This window comes from Aptenodytes patagonicus, chromosome 5 (assembly GCF_965638725.1).
Source record: "Aptenodytes patagonicus chromosome 5, bAptPat1.pri.cur, whole genome shotgun sequence".
Lineage (NCBI taxonomy): Eukaryota > Metazoa > Chordata > Aves > Sphenisciformes > Spheniscidae > Aptenodytes > Aptenodytes patagonicus.
In genome coordinates this window covers 77,801,762-77,822,747 of record NC_134953.1, presented here as the reverse complement: position 1 = coordinate 77,822,747, position 20,986 = coordinate 77,801,762, and the positions used below count along the sequence as shown (strand labels likewise).

The 20,986-nt window shown below is 37.5% G+C and overlaps 1 protein-coding gene across 6 annotated transcripts in view; it reads left to right on the top strand.

Moving 5' to 3' along the window:
* The window catches only part of DPYD (dihydropyrimidine dehydrogenase), a 377,405-nt gene that overhangs the window by 114,502 nt on the left and 241,917 nt on the right, over window positions 1-20,986 (top strand). For 3 of the 6 annotated variants that reach the window (XM_076337802.1, XM_076337800.1, XM_076337801.1), the window contains exons 5-8: window positions 3,226-3,387; window positions 12,697-12,893; window positions 17,005-17,086; window positions 20,365-20,452. In XM_076337802.1, the coding sequence (XP_076193917.1) occupies window positions 3,226-3,387; window positions 12,697-12,893; window positions 17,005-17,086; window positions 20,365-20,452 (529 nt within the window). Of the gene's footprint in view, window positions 1-3,225; window positions 3,388-4,551; window positions 5,405-12,696; window positions 12,894-17,004; window positions 17,087-20,364; window positions 20,453-20,986 lie in introns of those variants that run through there. The other 3 variants (XM_076337803.1, XM_076337805.1, XM_076337806.1) reach the window with 3 other exon arrangements.

Here is a 20,986-nt window from a genome sequence, read left to right as displayed (position 1 = left end):
TAATAACTAGCTTTGTATATTGATTTTAATTACAAAGCCTAAAAACGTAGAAAATCCTTAATGAAGTTACTTAAATGGAAATGCACGTTGTTGTAATTGTTTCCATTGAACCAGAATTGAAGATAATAAAAATAATAATCCTGGACAACACAGGAAGGGAAAATATAACTCTCATATGTAGTGAAATATCAAACTGAATAAAAATTCTTTGAAAACCATTTTGTCTTTGAGTTAGTGAGAAAAATCCCCACTACTAGTTTGTAATTATTCCTTTAGAGTGGAAAAAAGGAATGGCTAGATGTAATTGCCGGGGGAACAGACATCTAGTGCCACTTAAGGTGCTGCAGGGTATCTAGGCTGGTCTCTGAGTGCTGCTTCAGAAGGACGTGGGTCTCCTGCATTGACTGCATCACCTCTGCTGTCAGCGTGGTTATGCGTCAGGGACAGCTCCGATATAACTCGACTTCTGTATTTTGATGCTGAATTGACCTTACAATGTCTTTATTGGCTGTTTTTAGCAGCTCTAACAATCTCTGGCATATCAAAACAGTATCATTCATCTGGAAGAGCAAAAATATTTGCTAATACGTACAACTTCCATTTAACTAATACTCCTTTACATTGGAATAAATGAGAATTGGGGATGATGAAGTGCCTTACCAGCCACCGTGGGCAAAATGGTTGAAAGTTCTCCCAGAACAGTTGTGTAAAGGGATTGCCTGTTCAGCCAGGATTAGAATTTCAATGGATTTTAAGTGTCTAAGAAAATCCTATGAAAGTACACCCAGGTAGCTTGTTTGTGTTTCCAGGTGATGGACAGGGGCTCATGCTGTGCAGTAGACCAGCATCTGTAAGCAAAAGGTCCAGTTTACATCTACAAATACATTTCTTAAACATTGGCATTCTCTTGGGAATCTCTAGCAGTGTCTGTAGCATCTGGTTTAACTTTAAGAATTTTATGCTCAGTCCTTTAATATGCCTTTAGTGAATTTGAACCTCCCAAACCAAAGTCTTGTTACCCATTGTTGGTTATATTGTCAGATCTTGACACTGCTCTTTTTATTCATAACTGGATTCTTGCTTTGTGTGGCATAGCGTTTGCTTTGAATAAACACTTCTGTGTACATTAGCCTACTTGACAGACAGTAAGTCACAGGCATTGCATAAGGTCTGCTGTGACCGAGTACTTCACGCTGTTTGAACGCTGCATCTTCTGCTGTTCTGAGGCAGCTGTCCTGGGACAGAGAGGGAAAGATATTTGTTATAAAAAACAGTTTCGTGTTGGTGATGATTATTGAAGGTAGGAATATGGAAGAGGTGGTGGAAGAGGAAGGAGACATACTGCTTTTTAATCTCTCAGTTATTGCTAGCTTGGAGAAAGCTGGAATGAGATCCCAGCATTAATTTCTCACTGAAGAAACTTTTGTGGAACCTCAGCCGTGTGCTAATTCTAGAGGGTACTGTATTGTCTTCTGGCCCTTAAAAGAAACTCTAGCATTAACCCATCTTCATGGACTTTCCTTGGTGGGGCTTTCAGAGGGGGTGGGAGGAGTGGTAAGATGAAGAAAGAACTAGAGTCTACTCTTAAGTAAACTTCTGTATTGACTAGAGAAGAAAAGATAGGATGTAAATGGTTTGCTTTAATTACACCATAATTTCATTAATGTAAATGTAATGTAAATGCAGAACTGCCATCAGTAATTCTCCCCCTCTAAATGAGACTTCAGTTCGCTCCTGGCATTTCCTCTGATGCTCCCTCTTAAGAGAATTATCCAGTCTAAAAAATAGCCAGGGGTTGTTTTCTCACGACATCAGGCACTGGGAGCTTGCTAATGTCCATTCCTTAGATTTTTATTATGGAAAGGAATCGTGCTAGCTCTCATATATCAGCAAACTGTTCCTTTTCTGAAGACGTGCACTGAATATTGAGAATCTGTGAAGCTGTGAATTGTACATAACTTCTTTAATCAGTTCCCTGGTTTGCTATTTAGGGAAAGAGGAAAATAAGTGTTTGCCCTGATCAGTATGTGGTTGAGGAAAAAGAGTTAAAAAAGAGTTCAGTAGTGCAGTATCTACAGGTAACTACATAGGAAACCTTCTCCTTTTCTCATCACGGGTGTCGTGGTTTAATTTCAGTCGGCAACTAAGCACCACGCAGCCGCTCGCTCACTCCCCCCCACCCGGTGGGATGGGGGAGAGAATTGGAAGAGCACAAGTGAGAAAAACTTGTGGGTTGAGATAAAAACAGTTTAATAATTGAAATAAAATTATAATAATAATATGATAATAATAATAATACACAAAACAAGTGATGCACAGTGCAATTGCTCACCACCTGCCGACCGATGCCCAGCCAGTCCCCGAGCAGCGGCCCCCCCGGCCAGCTTTCCCCAGTTTATGTACTGAGCATGACGTCCCATGGTATGGAATGTCCCTTTGGCCAGTTTGGCTGTGCCCCCTCCCAGCTTCTTGTGCACCTCCAGCCTTCTCAGTCGGTAGAGCATGGGAAGCTGAAAAGTCCTTGGCTAGTGTCAGCACTGCTCAGCAACAACTAAAACATCGGTGCGTTATCAACTTTCTTCTCATCCTAAATCCAAAACACTGTACCAGCTACTAGGAAGGAGATTAACTCTATCCCTGCCGAAACCAGGACAACGGGTCTGGGACAATTGGCACTACTGATCTGGTGTGAAGGACAGGCGTATCCGCAGAGATGGTGTGCGCAGATTTGTAAAATAAGCTTTTCATTCCCTGCGTCATAAAGAACTGATAATCTAGCTGGCACTTTCTGGTCAGACCTCCAACAAGGGTTACAACTCAGCTACTGCCCAACTGACCTAGAAATGGAGAAAGTATTTGCAAGTACAAAATGCAGGCAGAGTAGTTTTTGAACGTAGATTTGTTAAGCCACTAAAAATCCTACAACCACCTCAGACTGAAGATGCTTTTAACTATTTTGTAAGCTAAAAAGAAAAGTTTTATCGTTGCATAGTCAACAATTTTGCTTTCTTTCCAGTGTCTTTGACATAATGCTGGTATATGTTCCTACATTTAAATAATGTCAGTGTTACTTAATATATTTACGTGTTATTCTACTAGCCAGTTAAAGAAAAAGCATTTTGTATTTTCTCTTGAATTTTTGCTTCCTTGGTTTGTGACTCTCTCTTTTTTTTCTTCCCTTTTTTTTTCCTTTTTTTTTTCTTTTTTTTTTTCTTTTTCCTTCAGAACTACTATGGAGCTGCCAAAATGATTCTTTCTGACAATCCTCTTGGCCTGACATGCGGAATGGTGTGTCCAACATCAGATCTCTGTGTTGGTGGCTGCAATTTGTATGCCACTGAGGAGGGACCAATTAATATTGGTGGATTGCAGCAGTTTGCTACTGAGGTAGGTAGGACTTGCAAATGTCTTAAATTCTTTGTACGTACCAATGAGTATTGTCTTAAGTGGTTGCCTTTGTTAATGATTTGTTTAAAAAAAAGTTGGTACTAGTATAATAAAGGTGTAGAAAGTTAGAATAATTATTCTTTTTCTTACAGCACTTTTAGAAGCTTAGAAATGCTTTCATAATGCAATACTTTATAGGAACATACGAAACGTTATTTGTGAAGAAGATGACTCTCTAGAAATACTAGTAGTTGAGACAACTTGTTCTATAATGAAAGATTTATCTAAGCCAGGTGAAGCTGTGGATGTTACTGAAGCAGGCTGCATGGGGAAAAAGATCAAGTGCACCTGCATCTGTAACTGCATGTTAAAGAGATGCAGAACTGTTCTGGGCATAGGGTAGATCCTATAGCAGAATTAGTATGCATTTGTACTGGCTTTGGGGCAAAGGAAAGCTTTCAGATGATTTAGACTTTTTACTGTCCCGTTTTGCCAAAACTAAGTAAATAAGTAGTTTCAGGTTGACCTGCAGTATATGTCTATGTGCATCTATCTAGACAGATACAGATGCACACACATGTGTGTATGTATAAATTTATTAGCTCATAAAGGTATGTGTCTATTTTGGCTACTGAAGCAAAGGTTGTTACTGGCCGCTTGATGTTAGGAAGTCTTCTCAAGGGTTTCTGTTGAGGTGCATGTGCATTATTTGTGACTGTATAGTTGCAATGCTTTAATTTCCATCTGAAGAAAGACAGAGGCTACTGCTCATTTGTTAACTTCCTTTGAGGGCACGGAGAATTTGTACCAAACTCATGGTCTCAGCTGGCACCTCCTCTGATCTGTCGGAAGCATCTTTGGGTAAAAATTGTGACTTTGGTCTCTGTAAAAGTGAGGAAGTTGTGGCTGTATAAAAAAAGGCATATGCATGTGTTAAGATTGCACATTTCTATACAGTCCTTAACTAATGAGCATGTCCCTCTTCTGTATCTTGAGCCATTTGGCTGATCATATTTACAAACATACGATGAAATTCCGGTCACCTTTACAAAGCCTGAGAAAAAAAACTTTGTAGGACAGACCAAAATAGAAATGCGAATCAATCTGGAAGTAACAGATGATATGTCTGTAAGGCCAATTTTTTTCCTCTGCTGTCATTCACAGACTTCACACCCCCTTCTCAATGGCTGTGGGTCACGATTCGATGAGCAAACATTGCTACCTGCTGCAGTTCTCCTTTTATCTGTTTGCATCCCTCCTTTCTTCTCTCCAGGAAACTTGTAAACCTTCTGGAGGACCTGCTAAACTTTTCTGCTAGCTGTTGGTGAACCTTCTCTCCCCTCTGTCATTTAAGTAGCTATCTACTTCAATTTTCTTGAGATTTGAACATACAAGCATAAGAATCAGTACAGTTTGGACCAAAGTTCTCATTTACAGGATATTAGAGGTACTGAACTGTGTTTGTTCTACGTGTATATTCAGTAGTTGCGTTTTATCAGTCAAGAGGCAATTTTATTAGCTTTTCTTCTAATGGCCTTTATTCCTTGTATGTAAAAACTTAATATTTGTTGCAAAGCAGAAGGCTTATTTTTTTCTTAAAAAACCCTAAACAAACAAAAAAACAAATACCCCCCCAAAAAAAACCAAACAAAAAGAAAAAAGAAAGATTGAACAGTTGTCAAGTAGATGATAAATACAATGGTGAAATATTACTGTTTAGGAACTAAATGCAAGTAATATCTGTTAAAACTTGATTTGTGTCTCCTTTTAGCCCTAATGCTATGATTAATAGAGAGGAATTATGGCTTGATAGATAATGCTAAATATCTGCCATTTTTCTTCAAAAATCTTTAGAAATCTATTAAAAAAGCTCAGTGCTAGCACAATGATTGATATGAAAACTGCAGAGAGGATGAATAGCTCAGAATGGCTTTGCTCCTAAGGTTTCAAGTTTTTTTAAAGTGGTATTAGCGTCAAGAGTTCTAACAAAATAAAATCGCTATACAGTTCTGTTTAGCACTCTAACAAAAATAACGTTTCAGTACATTTCATTATCCTTAATACTTTTATAGTATCCTAAAATGTTAAAATTATTTGTTAATAACCTTTAGATTTACTGCTGTTTAACAAAGAATTTGTACATATTGTAGTACTCATAGTTAGTAATAATAGGCAGTCACTTTTGTAATACTTTTTTTTAGCTTTTATTGTGTTAAATTTTACTCTGAAAGTATATATAGTTGAAAAAATATAATAATATATTATTACATTATATTATATATTATAATATAATATAAATATAACAATATATTAATGGTATGAGTGCTTCCAAGTAACAATCATTATAAAAATAGAGATGAAAATACTGAAGAAAATCATAAGGTACTACTGCTCATACAAAAATTGGCCCAGACACTGCAAGCGAAGTGTGTTCACAGCTTTACCTATACGAGTAACTTAGCAAATTGTGTAATTTAGGCGTGCAACATGTGTTACTCTTAATGAGAGCTGCATGGTAATTCTCATGCACTGTGTAATAGTTTGTCCCACAGGGGCTTATTTACTAAAAACTCCATTGTGCATAAAGCCAGTTTTAGACTTTTTTTCCTTGGAATTAGCCTGAGGATCATACACTTGATGCATTACGAGAGTGAGTGATAATAAAAAGGCACAACTGCTATCTGAGATAAAAGATAAAATTGCAGTAAAGCAGGAATGCGGGTTTAAAATGGAAAATATATGGGTATGACGTATGCCCCTTTGTGCTTCTGAACAATGACTGATCATCTGTTCATACTGCAGATAAAACTCCCTAATTGTAAAATATTTGTCTTGCATACGGTAGAACAAAAAATATGGCACCTCACGCCTCCTGCATTTTCCTTCTACCCTTCCATATAGTTTTGTAACTGTGTGCTCATTCTCAAAGTAAATTGTAACCCAGTCTGAAAAAACGTGGATTTTGACAATTAAATGTTCAAGTGGAATAAAAGGAAATGTCCGTTTGTATTTGTGATGTAGAATGTGTATACTGGGATGCAGTTACCACGGTAACTGTTGCATCTAGAGAATAACATGGAGTAAAAGCTCACTATTATAAATGATGAGTGTCAAGCGTAGGTTACACCTGCTACTGCACAGGTCAAAATTATATTAATGTCTTTATCTGTCTCCTTTGCCCAAGTACTTTAGAATCAGGAAACATCTCTGGTTTTGGAACACAAGTTCAGTGAAAATATACTGAGATTGCAGTGACAATATGTACAGGCATGAGCTATATGACTGTCAGTTCCACAAAATAAACTAAAATTACTGGTTACTCAAGTACAAGTTTGTAAGCTTGCAGTGAAAAAGGAGCGTGATCTATTACATTGTCTGTTGTAGTATTAGTAAGAAGCCCTCAAAATCTTACATTTCTGGATGGACGTTACCGAATCTAAAGGTTCTCCTGTGTTTCTAGTTAATCATTCTGAATGGAGCAGCACAAGCTAAATAGAAAATGTATTATTTTAATCACTGCATACTAGATTTAAATACTAGATCATTTAGTGCTGTGACTCCTGTGCCAGCTACAGTTCTGGTGATTTGTTCCTCTCTGGAGATATATTCTGGCTGCTGTTGCAGCAGAAAGAAATTGGAAAAGGAAACTTGATGTTTTTTTCCTAAAAGATGCATTGTACAAGCGTACCTGCTGTTAACCTAGGGGCATCTCGGCAGAGCGCCTAGACTGGGAGGTGGGCTGCCCTGAGGGTCCCCCGCTGAGTGCTGAACCTTCCTTCTCCCCCAGCCCACCGCGGGCAAGGCAGCAGCAGCTGCCCAGAGGGATTGCCATGGAGGGGTGTGCTGCGCCCTCGGGCTCAGAGTCCCTCTTTTAGTTGCATATTGACAGCTCTGATCAGTCTTAACATAGGTGGGGGGAGAAGGTGGTTCTCGTGGAGCTGCAGCTCCTGCAGTTGGACGGCATTGGGATGGCTGCCTGGGCCCCTCACTGTCGCCGGCACGGATGGGCGTGCCGCATTAGCAGAGGAGGATTGTTCTGGGGAGCTAAGGCAGCAGGACAAACAGAAAGAAAACTCTATTTGTCAGTATTAATTTTTATTTTAACACATCTTTAGGTTATTTTCTCTTTGAAGTCATGCTGAAGTCTATAATAATCAATGATAAAATTTTAGGCTTGTTTGAAGGGGATGGTGTAGCCTTCTACAAAAGTTCAGGGGTTGAATCTGAGGACTTCTGCTTTCTCAGGCCAATGCTGAAAGACTTGCTGATATTTGGACAAGTTATATAAACTTCTCTACAGCACGTTTTACAGACATTAAACATTCTTTGGGTTTTTTTAAGGCACTTACATGAATGTTGTTATGTCCTTTTCAGTGGTGGGATTAATGAGATTTTGAGGTATGGACTCTGCAATGTTCTAGTTCCATGGGTTTTCTTGGGACAGGGATAATATTAACGTACAGTTGTTATGTAGGTTTGAAAAGTCTTTAATGAGATGCTTTAGGCCCTAGTTTTGTCAACACTCACCTACCTGCAAAAAAGTTTGCAGTATTACAACTTTAGCTGTTAACTTGTGGAGGGAGGATCGACAAGTTTTCCTAACTAGCTCACGTTTGTGGAAAAACCACTTCCTGTACATCCTGTGCTATCCACCGCAATTAAATGAAATTAGTTGTGTGATCATGTAATTTGACCACTTCAAGAATATAACTGAGCATGCAGTTTGCTTCATTTTTTATTAAAATCTGTGCAGAATATTATTTTCTCCTTTAAATATTCAACTGCCCCATATTAATGTAAACCAGCCTACAGATAAATATCCATGGAAACCAGTGGGAAAGTGTGAAACTAATACAATCAGTTCCTAAATGTTACTGATTTCATTGCCTGTATTTTTCTTTCTGTGCGCTAGCAAAATCTGATAACAATTCAGAATATACTAATATGTTTCATACTAAAATAAATACCGGCTAGATGCTAATGTCTACGTCAGTAGCTGTTTGGTATCTCATCATCTTAGTGAAGGATATTTAATGGCAAACCTGACTAATAAACTTATTTCTATAGCCTTTTAAGCATGGAAGAGGGCATTTTGCCTCAAGAATATAAAGGATTTAGTTATGAAGTCAAAACTTACGTTACTAAAAGATTAAATTTTCCCACTGCTCCTTCCATTTTCCTCATTTTTTTGTATTTCAGCCTTTTTCTGTTGATGAAGGTTTTGCGATGAAGATGAGAGATTAAACAGATACACTTTTTACTTAAGAAATTTGACCTTCTGTGTATGTCTCGGAGACTACCAGATATGCTTTTTTAGCAGCCTATCTTGTTTCATAGGATTAGGCAAAGGCTTTTTTACATTTTAACGTTGAGATTAAACTTTCAGTCTATTTACTGTTTTATTTAACACATTCTTTGTCAGAGTCTAAAGAGATTTTTAAATAAAGGAACATTAGAGTAAAACTGTCTGACTGCGTTTGAATTCTGCAAATAGGTGGGGAAGGGTATCCACAGTATATTCCTCTCAGAAAAATTCTGATCAGAAAACTCAAGTGACTGAAGTGAGTTACTTTAATTTATTCTCATTTATATAAAAATTGAGATAACGATTCTGAATAACAGTTCTAACCTGCTCTAATGGTTTTAAATGTTTTAGATTCATTTAAATCATGCTTACTATGCCATAAAATGATTTTCATCAGGTTAGCAAAACGCATTTCTCTGAGTCACCTGCCACTCTCTGCCAAATGTCACATCTTTTCATCAAAACATGCTAATACTAGAGTCACGTAGTGAAGAAAAGAACCAGAATTTTATTACGTGAGGAGAACAATAAGCTTTTCCCTGTCTGCATTCTGAAAAACAGCTAAAGTGAGTTGGCTAAAACTTTCCAGGAAAATTAAACTTGAATCGGATGCTCAGCAATTGAAACCGCTATAGTTTGCTTAAGTGGGAAATATTGTGGAACCTTAATACAAACTTGTGTTTGCATACAGTGCCTGGAATTATGCTCTTTGTCGAGTACACTGAATGTTTTGGAACAAGAGTAGATGAGGCACTTAGTGACATGGTTTAGTGGGTGGTGGTGTTGGGTCGACGGTTGGACTCGATGATCTTAGAGGTCTTTTCCAACCTCAATGATTCTATGATTCTAAGAACCAACCCCACTGCAGTGAAAGGATGTTTGATTTACAAGGGAGAAGAGAACAAACCCCCAGATTTCACACTGGAGAGAACATTGAGCAAATGCATTCACACCTTTACACGTTAAAGCAATGCAAATAGGGAAACTGTAGTATGTTATAAATGTCTGAATCAAGAGAGAATTTCTTTCAGTAGTTGGAACTTGAGCAGAATAGATTGGTTGTTTCGGTTTGGTCAAATTGTATCTCACTTGAGGACAAAGTCTCCATAATCTTTTTTTGTAAACTGGGATATCCTTTGTATGGACCCTATGGACATGAAGCATAAGAAGTGGATGGAATCTGTGTGGGTTTAGTCTGAATAGGCCCTGGATGGTGAAGTAATGATGATTGCATAGTATTTGATAAAAAGTTAAAGAATAAATGCTCGGTGTTATTAATGTCTATTAGTAATCTATCTAACCTCTTTTATTTGTGCATGAGAGAGAGCCAGAAGGAAAGGCAGACATGGGGATGATGGCTGAGTCTTTCCCCTGAGAGATTCAGCTCTAAAATTCATTACTTGGTCTAATTTTCCTGAATAGGTCTTGGTTACAAAGCCCTGCAAAACAAAAGAAAAACTCTGTCCAAACAAAAATGAAATCATCTTTTTGAGGGAAAGGTGGACAAGAAAGGCAACAGTATTAAACTTTACTTGCATCTTGACCACAGTCTGAGCAGAGAAAAATCGGAGAGGGCAGTTGCGTATAATGTGGCATGGAACACTTGCTCGCAAGGTAGTCATCTCTGCACACCAAAGGATCTGTACAGAAGAATTCAGTGATATTTAATTAGGTGAATTACAGTGTAGGGAAATTTCACCATGAGGTGAGTGAAAATCTTTTGAAATGCATTGAAGCAGTTTGCTATTTTCACACAGTTACCCTGCCAGCCTTAATATGCAAAACTGCCACTGAATTCCAGATGGCAAGATATCGCCGCACAGGCTGGCTGTGCTGCATAAAGACAGTTTCACCCTATTTGCAAATAGGCAGAATTAAAGTTGACCATTCAGCCTGAACTACTAGGATTTCCTGCATGAGTGCTTGGTTTCTGAAGCTTAACACTGCACTACAATAGTGCGGCACTTTAGTATCACGTTTAGTTGATGGATATGACTATTCAATCATAAATATAAAAATAATTATGTTGACAATAAAGTAAATTTAGTGATGAATTTATTAAGCATATGCATATTCATAGTGTTCAATATACACATTAAATGTGCAAGTTATATAATTTGTATTACTGAGTAGCCTTCTAAAAGAACCGCATGAGACATTAATGGAAATTTGGTATCATTCAAGCCATTTCTGTGTGACTGTAACAAAGCAGACATTTTAAAAATATCCTATTGCATTTTGGTTATCATGGTCTAGTTTCACAGTACAATATAAGCTTTTCAGCCTGTGAAATCCATTAATAACTACATTAAACCTTCCCATATTGTATGAATTGTCAGCTTTAAATGATTTTTTTTTTAAAACAATTATCTGTCTCTTGCTTCTTGCAGTTTGTTAAAATGCTATGTCAATTTACAAAAACTGGGGGAATTTGACACAGAAATTTTAGAGGGGGAAGGAACTAATCATCGGTTTACCTAGCATGAGTGCTCAAGTGCACATGAAGAAAATGAACATTGATTCCAAACATAAATGAAAAATTCTGTTCATGAGTGGAATTGCCAAAGTTTAACTTGAAAAACCTTTGCTTCTCGAGTTCTAAGGAAAGTAAAAACTGTTAGTAAACTTGTTAAATAGCTTAAATATGATATTTATTTAGACGAATGACAACGTGTGTATTTTAGAGGAGTAGTTAGTAGTTATGGAACACAGTTCTGCATTGAAATAGATGGGGAACAATGCTGTCTTCTGGTGGTTTTTGAGGTGCAGCCTTGAAGTGTTTGGGATATGACTGAGAAACCCAATGCAATGAACTCTTGTATCCTTTTGGTCTAATACTGAGCTTCTGCTACACAAATATACTCCTTGGGTTAAATATTTCCCTCCTAATGCCTAAAATAAAATGAAGATGTGACTATGCTCTTCCATGCTCCTAATCTTTAGTAGCCTGCAAGAGCTGTGAGTCTCTTCTTTCCTTTTATAGGTTATACAAGATAGAGACTCCATTCCTTCCCCTACAATATATGTAAATGCAGAGGACAGTGAAGTCTAGCTTAGTGAATGTAGAATATTTCTGCCTTAGCCTTTTATCTGTATGCCTGAGCAAAGAACTGGTTTAATGCAAATCCGAAATCAACTGTGTGACGTTGCAACTAGGTTAGGAGCCCATTGTGCTGGGTTCTGTACAAATACATAATAGTGGTCAGAGCCTGTCCCAAAGTACTTCTAATAGTCAAGACAGAATGGAGCAGGTCATCACCATTTTACAGGTGAAGAATTGAGGCATAGGGAGAACAGTCTTAACTTTCAGGTATGCCTACAACTTTTGGACACCCGATTAAAAAGTGGAGAACATCTGAAATAGATGAGCAACTAATATGAAATAAGTCCTATTAGAATTGTCTAAGAGGAGGCATCTAAAGCATGGGTTCCCTTTGAAAATATAGCACTGAAGAGTAGGGGTAGCTCCTAAAAAAAGTTTCAAAACCACCTAAGGTTGGTTACCTACCACCTCTAAAAAGTCAAACCATAAGTGACTTATCCAGGATCACACAAGATGTCTCTTGAAGAAGCAAAGCCCCTTCACTGGTGTTACAATCCTTTGCGTTATTTGCAAAAATACTTTTCTAGTAATAAGAATAATCTGAACATTGTTTGGAAGGAAATTTTTGGTGTTACAGATTTTCTGCCATCTGGCTGACTTTGTATTACTCTTCTGGTACTGGTAGTCTGGTTCCACCTTCTCTGTAAAATTTACAGTAGTGAAAGATCTGACTTCAGACATTTTTAAGACAAAAAGAATTATAGGACCAAGCCCTGCAACTACAACATCCCTCACAAATGCACATATGTCAGTTGGGAACCCCTATAATGTTACGAAGCAATCTGCAGTAATACATCAATGATATGTGACAGCACTAGCAGAAGCTTCCATCGTGTTATTCATAGTAAAATTTAAGGAGGGAATGTAAAGTATGTAATCTGTTGAATGTATTGCTTTTCAGGTGTTCAAAGCTATGAATATTCCTCAGATCAGAAACCCTTCCTTACCTCCTCTAGAAGATATGCCTGAAGCCTATCATGTGAAGATAGCTCTCCTTGGTGCAGGACCTGCAAGTTTAAGTTGTGCTTCCTTTTTGGCTCGACTGGGCTATTCGAACATCACCATATTTGAAAAGCGGGAGTACGTTGGTGGCTTAAGGTAAAAAAACAATGAGAACAAAGTACTATTTCCAATGATTGTAGAAAGCATAGCAAAAAATACTATGCAAACATAGTTTATACACGATCCCTCTACCTTTACCAAAGAAAGAGCGTAGAAGATTTCAGATCTGGAAAACTTAACTTTTTATTTAAATAAGTCATCATTCAGGTTAAAACAGATACAGTTACAGGCAAGCTTTAACTGCAAATCTGATGGCTATCTCCTATATTCTCTTCATATGACCTCTAAAATTCCAGGGTGCAATTGATACTGTCAAATTAACACTTTAGAAAATTATGTCAGGAACCATTTTCCCTTATCCAAAACTTTTAAAACAAGATGAAGTACTTATAGCCCTACATAGTGAAAGAATTAGTAGATGTTTAAAATGCTTTAGACAGATACTAATTTCATGGAGAATTTTAAATTTAGAATGCTTTCATGAACTACCTTATGCAAATAAAGGTGACAGTGAATAAATTCATCGTGTATGCCTGGACTTACAGCATTAATAAACCATACCATAAAAGTGAAATAAACCCCCTACAATTCTCAACCTTTAACAAATTGCAGATACAGAAAGGAAGGTACCTTTGCAGTTTTCCTGTATGGTAAACACTCGGCTGATATTTGCGCGGTGTCATGTCCTTGACGCTAGAAGATTAATTTTTACCACTGTAACAATGGCTGAGATCATATCTTACAAGTTTGTTGGAATCCCTCAGTATCGGAGAAAATATTTCAGAAACTGACTAGTGGATACCAACCCATTCAAAATCAAAATTAAATTTTACATGTTGAAGAGGTACTCACACTAACGTGTTTACAAAATAAAAAGTGAAAAGAAACAGAGCGGGAAAGAAGGGTGACGCGTTCGCATTCCTCACTGCAGCATCACTGAAATCAATAGAGTTGACACCGTTAATGAATTTGATCCATAATGTCATAATGTCAAATACTTATTCAGTGCTCTGGAAGATAGAGAATCAATGCTGGAGAAGTTGAACTGATTACTTGCATTTTGCCCAGTGCGGTTCAGAAGTATTCTACCTAATTATCAAGGTGTTAATACGTAGGCATTTAACTGTGGAGCTGTTTTGCTTGAACTGGTTGCCATAGAGGATTGTGAATTTAGTATATGAAATACGTATTCACCTGTTGAGTAGCACACGTTTTCATAAATACCAGATTTAAAATCAGTTTTGTTGCTGTAAAGTAGTAAGAAATAATGAGATGTTTCTAACAATGAAGCTTTGCTTGGTGACAGGTTAGGCTCAGGTTGGACTCAGCAACATAATACAATACTTTCTGCAGTTGCTTACAGTGCTTACAGTACAATGCTGCAGTTGCTTACTTTGTGCTTGCATATTTGAAGCAATGTGATCTTGTTACATCTGTTCTTCATGTTTTAATTTGAATTTAAAATAAAGCTTGGTCTGTTGTTTGTTCTACTGCAAAAAGCCTTATACAAAGTTTTGCCTGTTCCGTTAGTATCCTTAATGGTCAAGCAATGTGTTTTAATACGTATGTCTGTCTTTTGAGGCTTAAAAGTCTTACGGTTGGACTTGACGATCTTAAAGGTCTGTTCCAGCCTAAATGATTCTGTGATTCTATGAAAGAACACATAGCAATCAAGGTCAAATTTTACTTCCATTCGTTGTAGAAAGTTTCACATCTGGTTTAAGCACATCAATTCCTTTTGCCCTTATTTTAATCTTGGAACAGAAAGGAGGCTGGCCTGTAGCAACTATCATCCGTTATTGCAGTTGTAAGTCTTTGCAGTACATCTATTAACAAGTTTAGGTTATTGATGGGTGTGTTTTCAAGGCTTCATAAACTATTGCAAATGGCTAACACCACCAAATTAATTCTGTATTTGGAATCAGCTGTTTGGAAGGGCAGTGCTTGTGCCCTTTTTTAGTTTGCGCCGCCTTTTTTTAAGTGTTTTTAACTAGGATGTTCCTTCACATACATGTTAGATCATCGCTAACTTTAATGTTTAGACAATAGAAAGCTGTCTAGTGATTGCGGTTCCTGTGGAGTGATATTTAAGCCTAGCATAAGCATGTGGTTGTCTGAACGTGTCTGAATTTTTCACGTTCATGGGCAGATTTTTCCTACATTTCACCAGTTGTGTAAAATTTATGCTTTATAGTAGAGTAGGCGTGAGCAGATCACGCTCTTGCTTAGAGACCGTGAACAAGCTTCACTGCTCATGCTCCTAGCTATGCCACTGGTTTAAAACATACCAAAATATTTCTTTCGCTAGGCCAAAGGGCTGTCCTTTGAGCGAAAGTAATTTGGGATCACTGAGAAACACCAAGCACCTGTCCAAGCACCTCTAGCTTGGCTCAGATTTGAGGAAGAGGTGAATTTGTGGAACGCTGTTCCCGTCCGCTGCATCCCTCCTGCACCTCTGACCCGTTCCCTTCTTCCCCTCTGTCTCTCCATTGCGGAGTCAGAGACTGTCTTCTGCTGCTGAAAGAAATTATAGCAGAATTATTGATGTAGCAGTTGACTGTCATAAAATGTTTATTTTCATGGTAAATGTGCATGCATGTGTCCCCACAGAACTGTGTGTATTTGCATAGGAACATAATATGTACATTTGTATGTACATATACGTGGGTACACTCCACAGCACAAAACTGTAAGTAAATGTTTAAAAAGAGCAAAAAATTGTTTACAAATTCTGACAGTGACATAACACGGCCAGTGCTGCTCTGGATTCTTCTAAAAGTCATGGAAATGACAGGCCTTCAACAAATACATAGGTAGCTTGGAAAATAGAACTTTCCTTTTTTTATTAGATGTCTTTATTGGATCTCTGTTGCAGAATCCTATTGATACATTAGTTTCTGCCTCAGACACCTTTTTACTTAGCGTGACCTATGAAAGTTGTATGGTCGCAACATGTTCATTATATCTGATATTTAGAACACTTTTCATTGCACGCTGGTCAGGAAAGGTGAAAAAAGGGCAGTATTAGAAATGATAAGGAGGAACACCAGTTTCTTATCAATATAATTAAAGTTGATGCAACTTAAAATAACCAAAATCCGTCTGGCCTGTCAAAGTTAGATGTTAAAGATGGTGTGGTCACTAACAATATGTAAATAAAGCCACAGTGAATCTCTTGTGCCAGTGCTTTGTTATGGAAATTATAGATCCATTAATTTGACAACAGATTAGACTGTTTGAAGCTTAGAAATATCTGGGGAAGAGACTTTCACTTTTCTGCATACTCAGGTTTCTTTTATCTTCATTGAACAAAAGTATCTAAAATAGAGCTTCACTGTGTTTACCTGTAATGTGTTTTATGAGAGAGATTTTGAACTGGCATAAGTAGATGTCATTTCATTGGAGATAAAGATCTGTACCAGTAGATATAAACTGAGATTCTATGCTGGCACTGCAGTTTTCCCATACAGGAGAGCTGTGATTCTGGGAACTTGAAGGTGTCATTCCTAATCTTCCCCAGGAGGAAAAAATGCCAGCTAATAAACGTTAAGTCAAAAAGCAGACTTGAGACCAAGAGCTGGTAGAAAATTACTGACTTTGTCCATCCTGAAAGATCATAAAAAATTTATGAAGTAGAAATGGAGGAGGGTACAGTTTTAAATATCATTGCTCAAAATAGCATATGCAACAGTCTTTAAAAAAAATGTATGGGAAATTTGATTCTTTCTTATTGGATAGCTTGATGAATGATTGCTAGAAGATCACTTTGCTTTTAGTAGCCATGAGATCTTTTCTTAAATGGATGTGTTTAAGTTTGTTTAGTGTTACATATTCTGGTGAACAAAAGGAATGGAGCTGAAGCTCTTTTGGACCCAAGCTTAACATATGTTAACTGGTTACCTACAAGTGTGGGCAGGATTGGCTTCAAGGTACTGCCTTCCCAGCCTGTATTTTTAGCATTGAGTGAATAATGCTGTTTTGTCACTCTAACAATTTAAAAAAGCCAACGGTCAAGCTTCAGCACATTTCCATTCACATACGTCAAAATTAACTAAGGTGTGTTATAAGTATTGAATTTTTAACAACTAAAACAATCTTTTCTTCCTAATAGCTGGAAGTATTTCACAGGTGTGTTTATTTATTTTAGTACATCTGAAATCCCCCAGTTCCGATTGCCGTATGATGTAGTGAATTTTGAAGCTGAGCTTATGAAGGATCTTGGAGTGAAGGTAATGAAAAATATATCCTGCCTATGTATAGCTCAAAGAAAAAAGAACCAGAACTCTGCCAAAGATTAACAGCAAAATGTCATGCACATTAGTAAAGAACAATTAAAAGCTATGCTAGACAGAGGCAGGAAGATGCTTCCTCTTGCTCAGGGCATTTGTCTGTCTCCTGTCTGAATGCCACTAGTTTGGAAAAGGGCAATCAATAGTTCTCATCTGGCATGCCTGCATGTGATTAATTGTCTGTAAGAAACAAATTCCTAAATTGCTTTAGGGGTTCAATGTAGCTATTGGAACTATTTGATTTTTTTAATCGAGTTTTTTTCATGTAAGTTTGGCACTACTTAAAACATTCATATTTGATACTTCTCCTTTCGTTCCCTCTCTCTGAGTTTTTTCTTAACGGTTTATAATACAGTCTTGCATCCAAGTTAATTTTATAATAAAATGCATCCAATTAAACAAAGTGTTAACATGATCATCTATTATAAACAATAACAGTCATTCAACTTCTTGGAAAGCGATAGTTATGCATTATTCTGTTAAACAAATGTGTGTTGTTTATAGATAATGGGAACATTGCTTTATTGTTAATTTAGGGCTTGAGCTGAAGATTTAGATAGTATTTACAACTGCTGCACATTTTAATAGAAGTTACAAATGTAGAATGCATCACTGGGTCAAGTTTTTGAGTATCAGGAGGGATAATATATTTTTAACATGAAACTGAAGTGTTCAGTGAAGCAAGAAATTCTTCTTGGAATCTTTCGTGTTGGTTCATATTGTAAAAGCAGTAGACTGTTGTCACAAGACCCAAGTGAGAACCTCATCCTGCCCAGGTTTTATAAAAATGCTGGTAAGATGTAAGATGAGGCTTTAAATCATAGAGGTCTATTTTTTCACTCTAAAGATCCCTTTGCAATCCTTGAAAAGACTGACAGAATGGAGGTTGAGTTAGGGATGGGGCTAAAAACAGAGCACTGAGACAATTTTACACAAAATTGCTGGGCGCAGGCTCCGGGGAACCCTCTGCAAAACTCAGTTCCTCAAGGCTGTGACAGGGTCTCCAGAATGGACTGATAGAGCCGCCATGTCGTCTCGACCTGCAATTCCTCTGCGGTTTTGAAGTGCGGCAGAGAATCTCAGTGTAAATTTGCTTCCAAGCTCTGCCATTGGTTTGCAACTGACACTTCGGCAACCTGGTTAACTAAGTACCTTAGCTTTATACCTATATAAGCTGGAAATATTTTCTGGTGTGTACTTAAAGCATTTCAAATCTGTGGTGGAAGGTGCTGTATTGTGTAAATGCTCGGTACTGCTGTTTATTCAAGTAATTCTACTGAAATTAGTAAGAATTAGTCAGCTGAATAAGGATTACAGAGCTAGGCCCTAGGAGTATTATGAATCCCCACATAAAATAGTATTGCCATTGAAATTCCTTCATTAGGTTTTCATAACATATGTACACAATAGGATAAAAAAATGTAATGACAATTTATGGAATGCATTTTGTTGCCAGTTAGGATGTAGCCTGTATTCTTAAAAGGATTACAACTGTACACGGCTTTTGCACCTCTGGTAAAATTTATACTAAATCTCCAAAGACAAAAAGAAGTCGGTGTTTTAAGTGTTGTACACTGTATTTTACATCTGGCTTTTTTTTTTCACCTATAGGAAAAGTATATTAAATGGAATATAGGCAGATTCAATAGCAAACAAGATACACAATGACGCGAAGATGAAACTGTTAAGATCACAAAGTATAGTGCTTACACAATGGAGCGTGGCATTTTGTAAAGTGAACACACAAGTGATATAACAAAAGCTGGGGGAAAACATTCAAGTTCAGAGAGTCTAAAGTATGGAGATAAAAACACACATACCCATGTCAAGAAGTACAAAATATCAGAAGAGGAATCACACACGCTTTATGTGCTCAAAAGCCTTGGGGTTAGGAGAGATGAGCAAAAGGTATGTGTATCTTCAATTGCATGACCTCTGCACAGAGACTGCTGTAGTTGGTTTGCTGAACACGCAGCAAACACTCTTCCCCGTCTCACTCTTATAACAGCTGTAGTTGCTCAACCTGTGCAGTGGCTGCTCAAAGCAGGATTGCTGGTGGAACATTGCTCTACAAATATTTTTCAGCTTTTGCTTCTGGAAGTGAGTACTAGTTGAACTGAAACAAGTGTAGATTATAGGTGCATTTTTTTTACTGTGACTTATTTCTTTCAATAAATGAACACCAATCACTACACTCTGGGCATTGTTGCTTGTCTAAATTGGAATTAAACAATTGCAAGTTTAAATCAAAACTGATCTCATTCGTAATTTTGAAAACCTTTGTTAGTTCACCACGCAGAACAGTCTGCTTCATTACGAGCAAGTAGGGCGTGCTGTAGTTTGCACAGAACGTTCTTCAGAGTTACTGCCATCTCTGGCCCAGCCTTTTGCAGGCGGGTTTTCTGAATCCACAGAAACGCCATTGGCTTCACTGGGGGCTTTTGGCATAAAGGTGTTCTAGCTGGTGGTCTCAGTGCAAAATTCAGGCTGTGAGCTTTGAGGGCGCAGCACAAAGCAATACCATCCTTCCTTCGGGACTGGCATTCGGGACTGCACAATTGGAGGCCTACCAAGTGCCTGATACTGTGCGGGAAAACATTGCTTGGTTTTCTGTTCAGAACACCTGTTAATACAGAATGGTGTCGTGTAATATTTTCTTTATTTCTCTGTAAGAGGCTAATATTTTCACTAGTGTTTCTGCAATAACCTAAACTGCTTGGTTTTTGGTTGGTGTGCTGGGTGATTGTTCTGTTTAGCGCATATTCCCTAAAGGAGGTTCTTGCTTCCACATCATGTTTCTTAAATTCTGATTTTCACATGGGAGAACAACCTTTTGTAGACAGCACTGAATACAGCGATGGACTCGCAGTAGAAAACTGCCATTTTCAGCTTTACTTCAGTATTGTGTTCCATAGACAGGCTTCGTTCGTTTGTTTAGCTTGCTTTAACTCTTCTAGCTTACAGCAGAAACCAAGCTAGCCTGTGGTGGCCCCCATGTGAGGATGATCTGAAGGTGCATTTTACCCATATCTAGTTTGGGCCACTTGCTTAAATCAGAGCCAACCTGGCCTTTTAAGCCTGGCTTGGGGGGGAAACAAAAAATATTAATTTGCTTTGTTTGTTCATTAGAAGATCCTGTGAGATGTCTGTATGCAGGACACGATAGAAATTATTTTCACATTATCACATTAAAAGCAAGTGATCTTTAATTCTTTCAGATAATTTTTAGCAAAGGCCTTGCGATGGATGGAATGACACTCCGTACCTTGAAAGAAGATGGCTATGAAGCGGTCTTTATTGGAATAGGTAAGAAGAGCTCACTGTCCTGTGTTTTGTCATCTTGAAATTGAATGACTGTCTAAGAATAAACTGGGACTTGTATCTGTGTTAATAGCATGATGTGAGACAGCTTCAATTGGATGCATTATGAAGGTATGGAATATAAGGAAAATTTTTAAAACAGGAAGCTAAAGCTAACTGTCTTAAGACAGTTATTTGTTAAAATTTTCACACTTATATGATAGATTTTGAAGTAAGACGAGGATGTAGCTGAATGGGTTGGTTTATTGTTTGTTTAGTTAAAAATGGATGAACTAAAAAATTACTCGTAATTAATTGCTATATTGGCCTAGAGCGATACACAAGTTCAGTTTTCAATTTTTGTGAACAGCTTACTATACCCACATAATTATTAAGTCTATATGTAAGCCAGGGGTACCATGCTTGGCTGCTTTTTTTCTTTCCTCCATATAAAACATGTAACATCCTTCAGATTGGCTGTAGTGAAATGTAATTATGGGATGGGTTAATAAAATAAGCTGCCTTTGACTTATACTAAAA